The 17,127-nt window shown below is 37.4% G+C and overlaps 1 protein-coding gene across 4 annotated transcripts in view; it reads left to right on the forward strand.

Moving 5' to 3' along the window:
- Nucleotides 1-17,127, forward strand: part of LNPK (lunapark, ER junction formation factor) — a 91,501-nt gene that overhangs the window by 51,867 nt on the left and 22,507 nt on the right. For all 4 annotated transcript variants that reach the window (XM_030916793.1, XM_030916795.1, XM_030916792.1 and 1 more), the window contains one exon: nt 15,482-15,694. In XM_030916793.1, coding sequence (XP_030772653.1) covers nt 15,482-15,694 — 213 coding nt within the window. The remainder of the gene's footprint in view (nt 1-15,481; nt 15,695-17,127) is intronic.

Below are 17,127 nucleotides of genomic sequence, written 5' to 3' on the forward strand. Positions count from 1 at the left end.
TGATCACATTTTTGGAGTATACCCTAAAAAATGAGTCTTTTTGTTTTGAAGACATGGTCTCACTCTGTCACCCAGGCTGGAGTGCAGGGGTGTCTTCATGGCTTACTTGTGACCTCATCCTGGGCTCCAGCCTTCCTCCCACCTCAGCCTCCTAAGTAGCTGGGACTAGAAGTATGTACCACTGTATCTAGCTAATTTTTTAACTTTTTGTAGAGATGGGGTTTCACTGTGTTGCCCAGGCTGGTCTCGAACTCCTGAGCTTAAGCAATCCACCAGCCTCGGCCTCCCAAAGTGCTAGGATTACAGACCTCAATCACCATGCCCAGCCTGAAAACAAATCCTTAACTGACCCTCCTATTGTTTTCTAGGGGGAAACCACTTACACATTTTCATTTGCCTTTTGTACTCAACCCTGCACCTTTACTAATGAAATGTAACAAAAGAAAAGTCAATTGTATGTTGCCACAGCTAGATTCAGAATCAGTTATTTTTGCAGAGACATTTAATGGTTTTAGGAAATAGACTACAACTTCTTATTTCAGTAGGTTTTAGAGTTTACTCACTTGTGTTCCATAGCATGTATTGAAAATTAAAGTAGAAATTATAGATTTTTTTAATCTTTATACCAAATGGAGCAATACTTTATATTTTGCTGTTTTTTGGGGATGTGTTTGATTAAGAGAATCTGAAAATGCCTTACAAAATAATAAATTCACCTGAATAAATTTGCCTTATAAGAAATTTGGGTGTTCTTTACATAAGTATCAAATTTATACTGTTACAATTATTTAGTATACAACAAACCATCCTAAAATTTAGTGACTTAAAATAGCATTCTTTTTTCGCTCATGAAATTTGCAGTTTGGCTAGGGTTTGGTGGAGACAGCTTATCTGTGTCTCATATTAGTTAGAGGTACTTTATTGAGCTAGAGGATCTATTATCAAGGTGGTTTATGCAGCTGGCAAGTTGGTGCTGGCTGTTGGTTCCTCTTCAGATGGACTTCTCTCTGGGGTCACTTGAGCTTACTCTTCCCTGGTGGCAGGTTCCAAGACCAAAGAGCACAGGAGACAGAAGGTCCTGGATTCTGGCACAACTTTGTTCACTTTATCAAAGTCAGAGTACAGTTTCAAGGAGAGGGTACACAGACACCCTCCACTCCCGTTTGTTAAGAGGAGAATCAGAGGATTTTGGAGTCTTATTTTAAAACTGCCACATGTACTTTAATATGGATAACAGGAGGCGGAGCAAGATGGCCGAATAGGAACAGCTCCAGTCTCCAACTCCCAGCGCGAGCGACACAGAAGACCGGTGATTTCTGCATTTTCAACTGAGGTGCTGGGGTCATCTCACTAGGGAGTGCCAGACAATCGATGCTGGTCAGCTGCTGCAGCCCGACCAGCAAGAGCTGAAGCAGGGCGAGGCATCGCCTCACCTGGGAAGCGCAAGGGGGAAGGGAATCCCTTTTCCTAGCCAGGGGAACTGAGACACACAACACCTGGAAAATCGGGTGACTGCCACCCCAATACTGCGCTTTAAGCAAACGGGCACACCAGGAGAATATATCCCACACCTGGCCGAGAGGGTCCCACGCCCATGGAGCCTCCCTCATTGCTAACACAGCAGTCTGCAATCTAACTGCAAGTCAGCAGTGAGGCTGGGGGAGGGGCACCCGCCATTGCTGAGGCTTAAGTAGGTAAACAAAGCCGCTGGGAAGCTGGAACTGGGTGGAGCTCACAGCAGCTCAAGGAAATCTGCCTGTCTCTGTAGACTCCACCTCTGGGGACTGGGCACAGTTAACAACAAAAGCAGCAGGAACCTCTGCAGACGCAAACGACTCTGTCTGACAGCTTTGAAGACAGCAGTGGATCTCCCAACACCGAGGTTGAGATCTGAGAAGGGACAGACTGCCCGCTCAAGTGGGTCCCTGACCCCTGAGTGGCCTAACTGGGAGACATCCCTCACTAGGGGCAGTCTGACACCCCACACCTCACAGGGTGGAGTACACCCCTGAGAGGAAGCTTCCAAAGTAAGAATCAGACAGGTACGCTCGCTGTTCAGCAATATTCTATCTTCTGCAACCTCTGCTGCTGATACCCAGGCAAACAAGGTCTGGAGTGGACCTCAAGCAATCTCCAACAGACCTACAGCTGAGGGTCCTGACTGTTAGAAGGAAAACTATCAAACGGGAAGGACACCTATACCAAAACCCCATCAGTACGTCACCATCATCAAAGACCAGAGGCAGATAAAACCACAAAGATGGGGAAAAAGCAGGGCAGAAAAGCTGGAAATTCAAAAAATAAGAGCGCATCTCCCCCCTGCAAAGGAGCGCAGCCCATCGCCAGAAACGGATCAAAGCTGGTCAGAGAGTGACCTTGATGAGATGAGAGAAGAAGGCTTCAGTCCATCAAACTTCTCAAAGCTAAAGGAGGAATTACGTACCCAGCGCAAAGAAACTAAAAATCTTGAAAGAAGAGTGGAAGAATTGACAACTAGACTAATTAATGCAGAGAAGGTCATAAACAAAATGACAGAGATGAAAACCATGACACGAGAAATACGTGACAAATGCACAAGCTTCAGTAACCGACTCAATCAACTGGAAGAAAGAGTATCAGCGATTGAAGATCACATGAATGAAATGAAGCGAGAGGGAAACCAAAAGAAAAAAGAAGAAAAAGAAATGAACAAAGCCTGCAAGAAGTATGGGATTATGTAAAAAGACCAAATCTACGTCTGATTGGGGTGCCTGAAAGTGAGGGGGAAAATGCAACCAAGTTGGAAAACACTCTTCAGGATATCATCCAGGAGAACTTCCCCAACCTAGTAGGGCAGGCCAACATTCAAATTCAGGAAATACAGAGAACGCCACAAAGATACTCCTCCAGAAGAGCAATTCCAAGACACATAATTGTCAGATTCACCAAAGTTGAAATGAATGAAAGAATCTTAAGGGCAGCCAGAGAGAAAGGTCGGGTTACCCACAAAGGGAAGCCCATCAGACTAACAGCAGATCTCTCGGCAGAAACTCTACAAGCCAGAAGAGAGTGGGGGCCAATATTCAACGTTCTTAAAGAAAAGAATTTTAAACCCAGAATTTCATATCCAGCCAAACTAAGTTTCATAAGTGAAGGAGAAATAAAATCCTTTTCAGATAAGCAAATGCTTAGAGATTTTGTCACTACCAGGCCTGCCTTACAAGAGACCCTGAAGGAAGCCCTAAACATGGAAAGGAATAACTGGTACCAGCCATTGCAAAAACACGCCAAAATGTAAAGACCATCGAGGCTAGGAAGAAACTGCATCAACTAACGAGCAAAATAACCAGTTAATATCATAATGGCAGGATCAAGTTCACACATAACAATATTAACCTTAAATGTAAATGGACTAAATGCTCCAATTAAAAGACACAGACTGGCAAACTGGATAAAGAGTCAAGACCCATCAGTCTGCTGTATTCAGGAGACCCATCTCACATGCACAGACATACATAGGCTCAAAATAAAGGGATGGAGGAAGATCTACCAAGCAAATGGAGAACAAAGAAAAGCAGGGGTTGCAATCCTAGTCTCTGATTAAACAGACTTTAAACCATCAAAGATCAAAAGAGACAAAGAAGGCCATTACATAATGGTAAAGGGATCAATTCAACAGGAAGAGCTAACTATCCTAAATATGTATGCACCCAATACAGGAGCACCCAGATTCATAAAGCAAGTCCTTAGAGACTTACAAAGAGACTTAGACTCCCATACAATAATAATGGGAGACTTCAACACCCCACTGTCAACATTAGACAGATCAACGAGACAGAAAGTTAACAAGGATATCCAGGAATTGAACTCATCTCTGCACCAAGCGGACCTAATCAACATCTATAGAACTCTCCACCTCAAATCAACAGAATATACATTCTTCTCAGCACCACATTGCCCTTATTCCAAAATTGACCACATAATTGGAAGTAAAGCACTCCTCAGCAAATGTAAAAGAACAGAAATTATAACAAACTGTCTCTCAGACCACAGTGCAATCAAACTAGAACTCAGGACTAAGAAACTCAATCAAAACCGCTCAACTACATGGAAACTGAACAACCTGCTCCTGAATGACTACTGGGTACATAACGAAATGAAGGCAGAAATAAAGATGTTCTTTGAAACCAATGAGAACAAAGATACAACATACCAGAATCTCTGGGACACATTTAAAGCAGTGTGTAGAGGGAAATTTCTAGCACTAAATGCCCACAAGAGAAAGCAGGAAAGATCTAAAATTGACACCCTAACATCACAATTAAAAGAACTAGAGAGGCAAGAGCAAACACATTCAAAAGCTAGCAGAAGGCAAGAAATAACTAAGATCAGCACAGAACTGAAGGAGACAGAGACACAAAAAAACCCTCCAAAAAATCAATGAATCCAGGAGTTGGTTTTTCGAAAAGATCAACAAAATTGACAGACCGCTAGCAAGACTAATAAAGAAGAAAAGAGAGAGGAATCAAATAGACGCAATAAAAAATGATAAAGGGGATATCACCACCGACCCCACAGAAATACAAACTACCATCAGAGAATACTATAAACACCTCTATGCAAATCAACTAGAAAATCTAGAAGAAATGGATAATTTCCTGGACACTTACACTCTTCCAAGACTAAACCAGGAAGAAGTTGAATCCCTGAATAGACCAATAGCAGGCTCTGAAATTGAGGCAATAATTAATAGCCTACCAACCAAAAAAAGTCCAGGACCAGATGGATTCACAGCTGAATTCTACCAGAGGTACAAGGAGGAGCTGGTACCATTCCTTCTGAAACTATTCCAATCAATAGAAAAAGAGGGAATCCTCCCGAACTCATTTTATGAGGCCAACATCATCCTGATACCAAAGCCTGGCAGAGACACAACAAAAAAAGAGAATTTCAGACCAATATCCCTGATGAACATCGATGCAAAATCCTCAATAAAATACTGGCAAACCGGATTCAGCAGCACATCAAAAAGCTTATCCACCATGATCAAGTGGGCTTCATCCCTGGGATGCAAGGCTGGTTCAACATTCGCAAATCAATAAACGTAATGCAGCATATAAACAGAACCAAAGACAAGAACCACATGATTATCTCAATAGATGCAGAAAAGGCTTTTGACAAAATTCAACAGCCCTTCATGCTAAAAACGCTCAATAGATTCGGTATTGATGGAACGTACCTCAAAATAATAAGAGCTATTTATGACAAACCCACAGCTAATATCATACTGAATGGGCAAAAACTGGAAGCATTCCCTTTGAAAACTGGCACAAGACAGGGATGCCCTCTCTCACCACTCCTATTCAACATAGTGTTGGAAGTTCTGGCTAGGGCAATCAGGCAAGAGAAAGAAATAAAGGGTATTCAATTAGGAAAAGAAGAAGTCTAATTGTCCCTGTTTGCAGATGACATGATTGTATATTTAGAAAACCCCATTGTTTCGGCTTATCCTCCCAAAATCTCCTTAAGCTGATAAGCAACTTCAGCAAAGTCTCAGGATACAAAATTAATGTGCAAAAATCACAAGCATTCTTATACACCAGTAACAGACAAACAGAGAGCCAAATCATGAATGAACTTCCATTCACAATTGCTTCAAAGAGAATAAAATACCTAGGAATCCAACTTACAAGGGATGTAAAGGACCTCTTCAAGGAGAACTACAAACCACTACTCAGTGAAATAAAAGAGGACACAAACAAATGGAAGAACAGACCATGCTCATGGATAGGAAGAATCAATATCCTGAAAATGGCCATACTGCCCAAGGTTATTTATAGATTCAATGCCATCCCCATCAAGCTACCAATGAGTTTCTTCACAGAATTGGAAAAAACTGCTTTAAAGTTCATATGGAACCAAAAAAAAAGCCCGAATTGCCAAGACAATCCTAAGTCAAAAGGACAAAGCTGGAGGCGTCACACTATCTGACTTCAAACTATACTACAAGACTACAGTAACCAAAACAGCATGTACTGGTACCAAAACAGAGATATAGACCAATGGAATAGAACAGAGTCCTCAGAAATAATACCACACATCTACAGCCATCTGATCTTTGACAAACCTGAGAGAAACAAGAAATGGGGAAAGGATTCCCTATTGAATAAATGGTGCTGGGAAAATTGGCTAGCCATAAGTAGAAAGCTGAAACTGGATCCTTTCCTTACTCCTTATACAAAGATTAATTCAAGATGGATTAGAGACTTAAATGTTAGACCTAATACCATAAAAACCCTAGAAGAAAACCTAGGCAATACCATTCAGGACATAGGCATGGGCAAGGACTTCATGTTTAAACACCAAAAGCAATGGCAGCAAAAGCCAAAATTGACAAATGGGATCTAATTAAACTAAAGAGCTTCTGCACAGCAAAAGAAACTACCATCAGAGTGAACAGGCAACCTACAGAATGGGAGAAAATGTTTGCAATCTACTCATCTGGCAAAGGGCTAATATCCAGAATCTACAAAGAACTCAAACAAATATACAAGAAGAAAACAACCCCATCAAAAAGTGGGCAAAGGATATGAACAGACATTTCTCAAAAGAAGACAGTCATGCAGCCAACAGACAGATGAAAAAATGCTCATCATCACTGGCCATCAGAGAAATGCAAATCAAAACCACAATGAGATACCATCTCACACCAGTTAGAATGGCAATCATTAAAAAGTCAGGAAACAACAGGTGTTGGAGAGGATGTGGAGAAATAGGAACACTTTCACACTGTTGGTGGGATTGTAAACTAGTTCAACCATTATGGAAAACAGTATGGCGATTGCTCAAGGATCTAGAACTAGATGTACCATATGACCCAGCCATCCCACTACTGGGTATATACCCAAAGGATTATAAATCATGCTACTATAAAGACACATGCACACGTATGTTTATTGCGGCACTATTCACAATAGCAAAGACTTGGAATCAACCCAAATGTCCATCAATGACAGACTGGATTAAGAAAATGTGGCACATATACACCATGGAATACTATGCAGCCATAAAAAAGGATGAGTTTGCATCCTTTGTAGGGGCATGGATGCAGCTGGAAACCATCATTCTTAGCAAACTATCACAAGAACAGAAAACCAAACACCGCATGTTCTCACTCATAGGTGGGAACTGAACAATGAGATCACTTGGACTCGGGAAGGGGAACATCACACACCGGGGCCTATCATGGGGGGAGGGGGGGAGGGATTGCATTGGGAGTTATACCTGATATAAATGATGAATTGATGGGTGCTGACGAGTTGATGGGTGCAGCACACCAACATGGCACAAGTATACATATGTAACAAACCTGCACGTTATGCACATGTACCCTAGAACTTAATGTATAATAAAAAAAAAAATATGGATAACAAAGGCTTTTCTATCCCAATCCAGTTTTCATTGTTTATCTCAAATGCCACCATCACTGTAAACCCTTTCTTCATCCCATCTAGATGACTAATTTGTCAGTCCTCACTTCTTGTGAAGTCCTCACTTCACTCTATAGTACTTTGTTGGCTCCCATTATATGGCATTTAGCTTGTATTAGGATATTTAGTGAGTTTGTTTTTCTTGTCTTAAAGATAGCTTGCTACCTCTGTATGCAACTCTGCATCCCCTTCAATGTGCTTATGCTGGTGTTTTACTCTTAGTGGTTGCTTAATAAATGAGTTGAAGAAAATAAAAGTAAACATTTATTTTGGCATTCCTTTTTTTTTTTTTTTTGAGTTGGAGTCTCGCTCTGTCACCCAGGCTGGAGTGCAGTGGTGCAACCTCGGCTCACTGCAAGCTCCGCCTCTTGGGTTCACGCTGTTCTCCTGTTCTCCTGCCTCAGCCTCCCAAGTAGCTGGGACTACAGGCGTCTGCCACCACGCCCAGATAATTTGTTGTTTTTAGTAGAGATGGGGTTTCAGTGTGTTAGCCAGGATGGTCTCGATCTCCTGACCTCATGATCCACCTGCCTTGGCCTCCCAAAGTACTGGGATTACAGACGTGAGCCACCGCGCCCGGTGGCATTCCTGTATTTTGTTTAAATATTACAAAATAGTAATTTACCAAATAGGACTTTGGTGAACTGCAAGTTTCATGTGGTTTAATGTTCAGATTGCTAGAAGTTAGACCAGATCAAAAATAAATCATTAAGGTGATAAAAGAAAGTAAATGTTAAGACAAAGAACTGTAAAGCAAAATGTATTTTTAATTTGAAAAGTAGAACAAAAGAATAAACTCATCTAAAGGCTGGCAAGTGTTATGTATTATTATTGATAGCAAGCTTTCTGCTTAAAGATAGCTCTTTTGTGTGGACTCTTGAAGTTAAGCTGAGATTCTAAATGCAGCAGGCTGACTAGCAATCTTAATTCTATCTGCAATCTTTATCTGCCTTGCATGTAACATATTTACAGAATGGACATGAAGAAGGGGACATTTTTGAGAGGCCATTTTCCTGTTTTTCACACCAAATAAGTTGGGTAATAGGCAGTTGGAAATTTAACATTGAAATGCAAGAGGAAAGTAGATTTATTTCATAGGTGTTTATTAAGCTCATACTCTGTACCAGTTACCTTTCCCACATCATGTGTCTGCAGAGATGCAGTTTCTGCTTATTAACTTTTGATTAAAAGGGGTATACACACGTAAATAAACAGTATGCTAAGGACCAAAATGAAGGTAGGCACGAATTACAGTGCATTATAACTTTTAATAATAATTTTCTATGAGAATGGAATTGAAAACATACTCTTCAGGTAAAGGATTTACTCCATGTGCAAGGACTGGAAGAGAGAAACAACTTGGCACCTTGAGGCACTACAAATATTGCCATATCCCTGAAAAAGGAAGGTAGGATTCATATGAAGGTGAGATCAAATTATGAAGAGCTTTGTCTGCATCATTATATAGTATAGTTCTGGAGTTCAGGACTTTATCTTATACACAACATGTAAAGTAAATGGAGGCTTTAAATTTTACGTCAAGTTAGCATTTTACAAAGAATACTTTTTGTTTTGGTAACATGGAGGTTGGATTGGAGAGAATATGACTGAGCCATAGAGATCAATTAGGAATATCATCTAATACAGTTACAAGATAAAGGCCTGTACTAGATAAGGTTACAGCAATAGTGTTGAGGACAAAGAAGAGATTTAAGAGATAATTCAGAAGTAGATTGATACAGGCAATTAGATTTGGAAAGTGGGGCGGGGTTTGGGGGTGGGAGGAAGAATCAAGATGTGACCTAGGTTTTTGGTTTGGACAGCTGCTTAGGTGTTAATATGTTATGCCAGATAAAGAACATAATTGGAATACTGGTTTCTGTAGAAGATAATAAATTTACTTTTGGATCTGTTGAATGGGAGTTATAGCAAGATGCTGAGGTTCATAGGTAGTTGATTATTTCATATGGAGCTCAGGAGAAAGGTTGAGGTTATGGATATACAGATTAGAAATAATTGGGAAGCATAGGTGATTATTATTGGAAATATGAGATTGAGTGAAATTGTCCAGAGAGAGAAAATAGAGTAAGAGCACCCAAGGCAGAACTACAGGGAACACTGACATTTAAGGGTAGATGAAGAAAAAGGAGCCCAGGAAAAAGAACGAATGATCAGAGTCAAAAGTAGAGCTAGACTGGTAGTAAGCAGAAGACTGAATGAGGCCTTTGAATTTGACAGGTTGCATAACACAGAGAATATGGGCATTTTTGTCATAAAAACCAGAATTTGAATCCTGGTTCCATCTCTTATTTTACTGTGAGAATTTTAGCAAGTTACTTAACCACTGAACTTTGGTTTCTTCTTTTGAAAACTGGGGATAGGAGTTACCCCAAAGAATTGATGTAAATACTAGATGAAATTAGTAAATTCGTATATAGTGCCTAGTATGGTTCCTAGCAGAAAATAGGGATTTGATAAAGAGTAGCTATGATAACGCAACATTACTAGTGGTATTATCACATTGTTGGTGACCAAAGCAATGATACTTTCAGTGGTGGGTAATACTGTGGTAGCTAAAAAGGAGCCGAAAAACCAGATTGAGTTGGGTTAAGAAGTGAAATGCAGAGAAATTTTTTTGTTTTGTTTTGTTTTTCAAAAAGCTTTGCCTCTATAGGAAGGAAGAGTTTATAAAGTCATTTTTTAGCAATAAAAAGACATTGACCTATTGAGAGTACAATTTTGGTAGCGAAATAGAGTAGAAACTGAATTTGGAGCAGCTTAGTATGAGTGAATGTGAAGAGAAGATATAATGAATATGGACTTCAGAAAAATTTGGAAGTAGAAGGAAGAGATGTCTTTATTATTTTGACTATTTAAAGGAATTACATTCAAATAAATTAAAAAATACTGAAAACAATAGAAATTTACCTGAAAATATATCCCTGTGCCCTGACTATAGTACTATAGTATAATTTTTTCACAAGTTTGAAAAGCAGAATTCACCCTAAGTCTACGAGTTTCCACATCTGCATATGCAAATAGGCTTAAAGATTCCCTTATCCCCATTACTAAAATCCAATTTCTGAAATTTTCTCTTATGAGTCTTAGAACTGGACACAATACTTCAGAAAGCCTTTGACCACTGCTAGGGAAAATATGAATATTGCCTTTGTAGTTTTGCCAACACTCTCATGTTAAGGAAATTTGGAACATAGTGGGGTTTTAGTTCACATAAGGAGCCAGAAAAAAACAAACAATCCTGTCAAAAAGTGGGCTAAGAACATGAATAGACGGCCGGGCGCGGTGGCTCAAGCCTGTAATCCCAGCACTTTGGGAGGTCGAGACGGGCAGATCACGAGGATCAGGAGATCGAGACCATCCTGGTGAACACGGTGAAACCTCGTCTCTACTAAAAAATACAAAAAAAGTAGCCGGGCGAGGTGGCGGGCGCCTGTAATCCCAGCCACTTGGGAGGCTGAGGCAGGAGAATGGCGTGAACCCGGGAGGCGGAGCTTGCAGTGAGCTGAGATCCGGCCACTGCACTCCAGCCTGGGCGACAGAGTGAGACTCCCTCTCAAAAAAAAAAAAAAAACCAAAAAAAAACCGTGAATAGACAGTTCTCAAAAGAAAATATACAAATGGCCAACAAACATGAAAAAATGCTCAACGTCACTAATGATCAGGGAAATCCAAATCAAAACCAAAATGCAATACCACCTTACTCCTGCAAGAATGGCCATAATAAAAAAAATTTAAAAATAGTAGATGTTGGTGTGTGTGGTGAACAGGGAACACTTCTACACTGCTGGTGGGAATGTAAACTAGTACAACCATTATGGAAAACAGTATGGAAATTTCCTTAAAAAATAAAATTAGAACTACCATTTGATCCAGCAATCCCACTATGGGGTTTCTACCCAGAGGAAAACAAGTCATTATACGAAAAAGATACTGCACACACATGTTTATAGTAGCACAATTCGCAATCACAAAAACGTGGAAGCAACCCAAATGCCATCAACCAATGAGTAAATAAACTGTAATATATATATGTATATATATATATAGTATTCATATATATTTTTTGTATTCATATATATATATATATATATGAATGAATGATGGAATACTACTCAGCCATAAAAAGGAATGAATTAACAGCATTCACAGTGACCTGGATGAGATTGGAGACTATTATTCTAAGTGAAGTAACTCAGGAATGGAAAACCAAACATCATATGTTCTCACTTATAAGTGGGAGCTAAGGTATGAGGGTGCAAAGGCATAAGAATGACACAGTGGACTTTGGGGACTCGGGAAAGGACGGGAAGGGGATGGGAATAAAAGGCTACAAGTAGGGTGCAGTGTATACTGTTTGGGTGATGGGTGCACCAAAATCTTACAAATCACCACTAAAGAACTTACTCATATAACCACCTGTTACTCAATAACCTGTGGAAATAATAATAATAAAGGAACTGGTACTATTAGCTAGATGAAAATCCAGGCCTCCTAATTATTGTATGGTGTTCTTCCTACTACAGCTTGATAATAGAACAGAGACAAAACCTTCTAGCAGCATAAAAAAAAGTATTTAAAAAATCTGATAATTAAGGGATGAGTATTATAAAACATTCATCCCAATATTGTTTAATAGCAAACTAGAGTTATACATTTAAGTTTTTATATAAATTGTGAATTTATACATTTAAACGTACTTTACAGATAACTTTAGGGAAACATTTAATGTGTTAATTAGTATCTATATATTTTAAATAATTGCCTTAGAAATTCTAGATTGTTTAGTTTTTGATTTATTATAATCGTTGGAACCTTTAGATGTGCACTATTTATGCTAATAGTTATTGCCTGTTAAGTACTTCGCATGTGCTTTGGCTGAGTTCTTTGTCTTGATTTTCTCATTTAATCTTTACAACAACCATAAGAGGTAAGTATTCACATTATGAGAAAGCTGCACTGAGTGATGTCATCAACTTGGAAAAGGTGGCATACACATCTAATAAACAGGGTGGAGCTAAAATTACGACCATTTGATCCCAGAGTTTTTGCTTTGCACAGCTATGCTGTTTTATCATTAAGCTTCTGTTTAATATAGTAGTTTTAAAAATATATCATTTGGATTCTATTTGCTTCATTTTTAATATATAATTGTACATATTTTTGGGGTTACATACTTGCATACAATTTATAATGATTAAATCAAGGTAATTGGGATATCCATCACCTCAAGCATTTATCTTATGTTGAGAACATTCCAATTCTTCTAGCTATTTTGAATGACACATTATTGTTAATTGTAGTCACCCTACTGTACTATCAAACACTAGTTCTTATTCCTCCTATCTAACTATATTTTGTACCCACTAACCAAACTAACTTTATTCATAACTCTTAATAAATAACCTCTTTGAAAAGAGGTTGGTAATGGGTCTGTTTGCTTCATTTTGAATTTAAACCTAATATAGGCATGTCATCATCCTCAGTGAGTGTGATTTTTGTTGGGTCATTGATCATTGATGAGGATGTTAAAACATACTCCAGTTGAAAATTAACCTTATGGCATACTTCTTATGATTTTTTTGCCAGATTCATGTGGAATGCTTGGTGGCTCTTTTGGGAGCTTTGGGGGCTTTGTGTCTTACAATTAAGGCAGGAAATGTGGAATATATCTAATATGACTATTTCGTTGAGTACTGGAAACTTTTTAGAGTAATTAATACAAAACTATGAATCACAGGTATTTAAAAGGAGATAAATCTGAGGTATTTTAAATTGAGACTACCAGAATATTTTATAATATTTTGCCAAATATAGATTTGGTAACTTGTTGTTATTTTAAACTATTGAAGATATTGTAACCCTTGTTACTTGCTTTTCCTTTGAAAATTATGAAACTACATTTTCTCCCTTTTGTGACTCTGCTGTACATTTTCCCCGTTTGCCTAAGTTTAGATTTAGAATTATTAAGGGACATCTCTTTTATGGAATGCTTGACATGGTGTCCTTTGTTAGCTAGTCACCTTTCAGTGGTGTACTAGTGACAGTAAAAGCATTTCAGGTAATTTTCACTGGGTAAATGTACATTTAGAGGAAGTAGTCTCAAGTCTTCATGAAGAGGAAGGATAATAGCTGCTTTTATATAGTCTAATAAATGCTAAACTTTTATTTATCTGGAAAAAAAATGCCGCTTTTTGAGTTATGCTTTACCTGAAAGTTGGCTGAAAAATGATTTACAGTATTTGATACCTTATTTTCAAAAGAGCAGTTTAAATTATCAAATCCTAATATGATTTTATTGATCTCAGTACATTTTGTAGCATTTAAAAGCTTTCCTAATATGCAACCACCTATTAAGGTGCTCCTTGTGAGTAAAAAATAAAGTTAGCAGCTAATTTGCAGATGTTAGGATATGATTTGTTCAGGTAAAAGCTGAAATTTACTACATAATTTGCATGGAAAGTAGCAAAATATAAAGATGCTTCCATTTTTATAATGATACTATGCTTATAATTTATTATTGCCATGGCTTGGTTAAAGACTAAATTGTGAACCAATGGAAAATTAGTTGGTCCCAGTAATTTTAGCTAAAATCATTTGAAAATACTTAGTTGTGCACAAAAACTGTCATCTGAAGTAAGTATTCATTAAATGTGAGCTATCAGTTTACAGACATTATCATATTTAATTCTCATAACAATTGTTACTTAATAATATTATCCTAATTTTACAGATAAAATAACGGGTTTATCAAAGTTAAGTAACCCATCTGAAGTCATGTAGCCAGCGCCAGGATTCCAGCCAAATCTTTTGACTTCAGGACCCTGGTTCTTAGCTAGTAGACTAGATTGGGATGAACTAAGATCTGACGCTAGACCTGTACTTTCAATTGCAATGAACTTTCATGAAAATCTTTAACTGTCAAGTAGAGTCCAAGTGTTTTGCTTCTGGACGTATGTATTTTTACTATTTATGCCAATTAAAAATAACTCATTTAGTTTCAGCTCACTAATTCAGGATTTGTGATAATTTAATGTGGTAGGTAGAATTGAAAAAGTATAAAGGCTTCTTTATGTGAAATCTTACCACTGACATTCAAGTAAAATATTGGTGGGAATGGAGAATAATAGAATTTAGTTTTATGTTACTGAGTACAAGTCATGAAACTTTTTTTGTAAAGAGCCAGATAGTAAATATAGTTAAATGGCCTTGAGAGCCATATGGTCTCTGTTGCAAGGACTCTACTCTTCTAAAGCAGTCATAGACAATATGTAAACAAAAGAACTGGCCTGTGTTCTAATAAAACTACAAAAGCAGGCGGCAGCTTGGATTTGGCATGTTTGTTGACCCCTGTTACAGAGAATCTTGTAATTTCTGTAACTATAAGCTTAAGATTTATTAATGATGAAACATTGTTTATACGGAGTAGATCTGTTGAATCTTTTGGCCAAAACAAATTTGCCAAAAGAATAGCAATACCATAAAGGAGAATGGAAATGGTACCTCCTAATAGTAAAAATACTTTTTCAGCATTTCTATGACTACTTAGATTAATTACTTTGATAATTCCAGAATATACTTATTCACTTTATCTCTTAGTTTTTAGTTTTTTAAATCTTGAAAAACAAATCTGCAATTTGGAGTTTTCACTAATTCTGATAAACTTTCTTTCCTTTATCATACTTAGGAAGATTACTGTAAAAAGACTTCACACGTAATTGGGTTATTTTATTTTACTGAATTTGTTTTGAAAAGTGGTATCAGTAGCTACGCTTAGATCATGGCTTGTTGTGTAAACATGTACAGTTGAACTGTAAGTTCAGAAATAGAGTACTTTGTTTTCAATGTCACATATTATAGATTTCTTATTATAAGTAATTTTGACACTACAATGCCTTTTGGGGCTGTAAAATTTTAATAAATATAAATTGCTTGTGATATTGGCTAATATGGTATATTGGAAATTAAGTCTAGTATGTACTTACTCTTCTCAGAGATTCGTCAGCGAACTGCAGCTCAAAGAAACCTTTCTCCAACACCAGCAAGCCCTAACCAGGGCCCTCCTCCACAAGTTCCAGTATCTCCTGGACCACCGAAGGACAGTTCTGCCCCTGGTGGACCCCCAGAAAGGACTGTTACTCCAGCCCTCCCATCAAATGTGTTACCAAGACATCTTGGATCCCCTGCTACTTCAGTGCCTGGAATGGGTAAACAGAGCACTTAATGTTATTTACAGTTTATATTGTTTTCTCTGGTTACCAATAAAATGGGCCATTTTCAGATGGTATGGAAATGGCATTTCATTTGGAAATAGCAGAGCAGTTATCTGATTAAGCAGGAGTTCCATATTCAATTAGCCATAACTCTTTACAGCTGGCACCTTGCGATACTGAAACCTATTTCTCGAGCTCATTTAACTGTTATGGCTTCTTTGTTTAAGTGGCAATAAAACTTTGTATTATTCTGTAGCCAACAGTACAGCATATCTTTTTATATTCAACTTTAGAATGCCTCCAGATTTATATAAAATGGGGATAGAAGAAAACACTTTTGGAATGTATTGATGTTTTTTGCTAAACTCCATACATATATTTTTAAACATGACAACATGTTTCAGGAATAATACTCCTGTATTATGGTACACTTTTGTTAATGTGGGCTAGTAGATTTTTTTTTAAGGCATAGAACCTTAGTATTTTCTGGTAGATATTTTATAAAGCTCTAAAATGAACATATTGTCTTTATTTCATAGATTATCTCTTTTCACTGTGGTGGATCTCTAGGGGAAGATCCCATTCTGAAGTGTAATAGACTAGAGTACCCTGCAGTTTCTTTTGGAGTGTGATTGGGGCATGGAAGTCCACTGCTTTAGCACAGATCACATTGTTTTACATAGATTTCCATGTCATATTGTTGCATATGATAGTAAATTATTTGTTTTAGATTATTTAATTCTAATGTAGATTAATTTGTTATTTCATGACTAATTACTAATATGTAATTAATAATGATTTTGAGACTAGGCAGTAGCTGATATCAGGTAATCAGAGTATTTGTGTAGTAAAATCATTAAAAAATGGAAATGCTACGTAGTACAGTAGATGTTTTTCCTGTTTTCCTTCACAAATGCAGCATGAGATTTTAGGAGACTAAAAAACCTCTTCATTTATTAACAAATTAAGAATACTGACTATAAATGAAATGTATACAAATCTTAAAACTTTTAAAATAGTTACGTAAAATAATACTTTTAAATTTGATATATAATGACAGTACTTAAGGCGGCCATATATTTTATGCAATTGAGAAAAGTTAAATTGATTGAAAATTAATGTTTCTGTTGTTATCTGGTTGATTTGAGATACCCATGATTTGTAAATTAAAATTCCTGGTTGTTTAATGAAATAACATTTTTGGGTGCGAATGTATGGATTATATACCTTTGTATATCTAATTTATTTTAAGCATAAAGTTTAGCAACATATATAGTAATAAAAACTGTTTTGCACATGTAAGAATAGGGCTATAGGAGGAATAATAGCCTAGATTTTATGATCATGTTAATATAACATGTTTTACTAAAGTTTTTAATTAGTTTCTGTGTGAAAGACTGTGTTTAAATTGTACATTGCCAAAAATG

This window comes from Rhinopithecus roxellana, chromosome 14 (genome assembly GCF_007565055.1).
Source record: "Rhinopithecus roxellana isolate Shanxi Qingling chromosome 14, ASM756505v1, whole genome shotgun sequence".
In the NCBI taxonomy this organism is placed as follows: Eukaryota; Metazoa; Chordata; class Mammalia; order Primates; family Cercopithecidae; genus Rhinopithecus; species Rhinopithecus roxellana.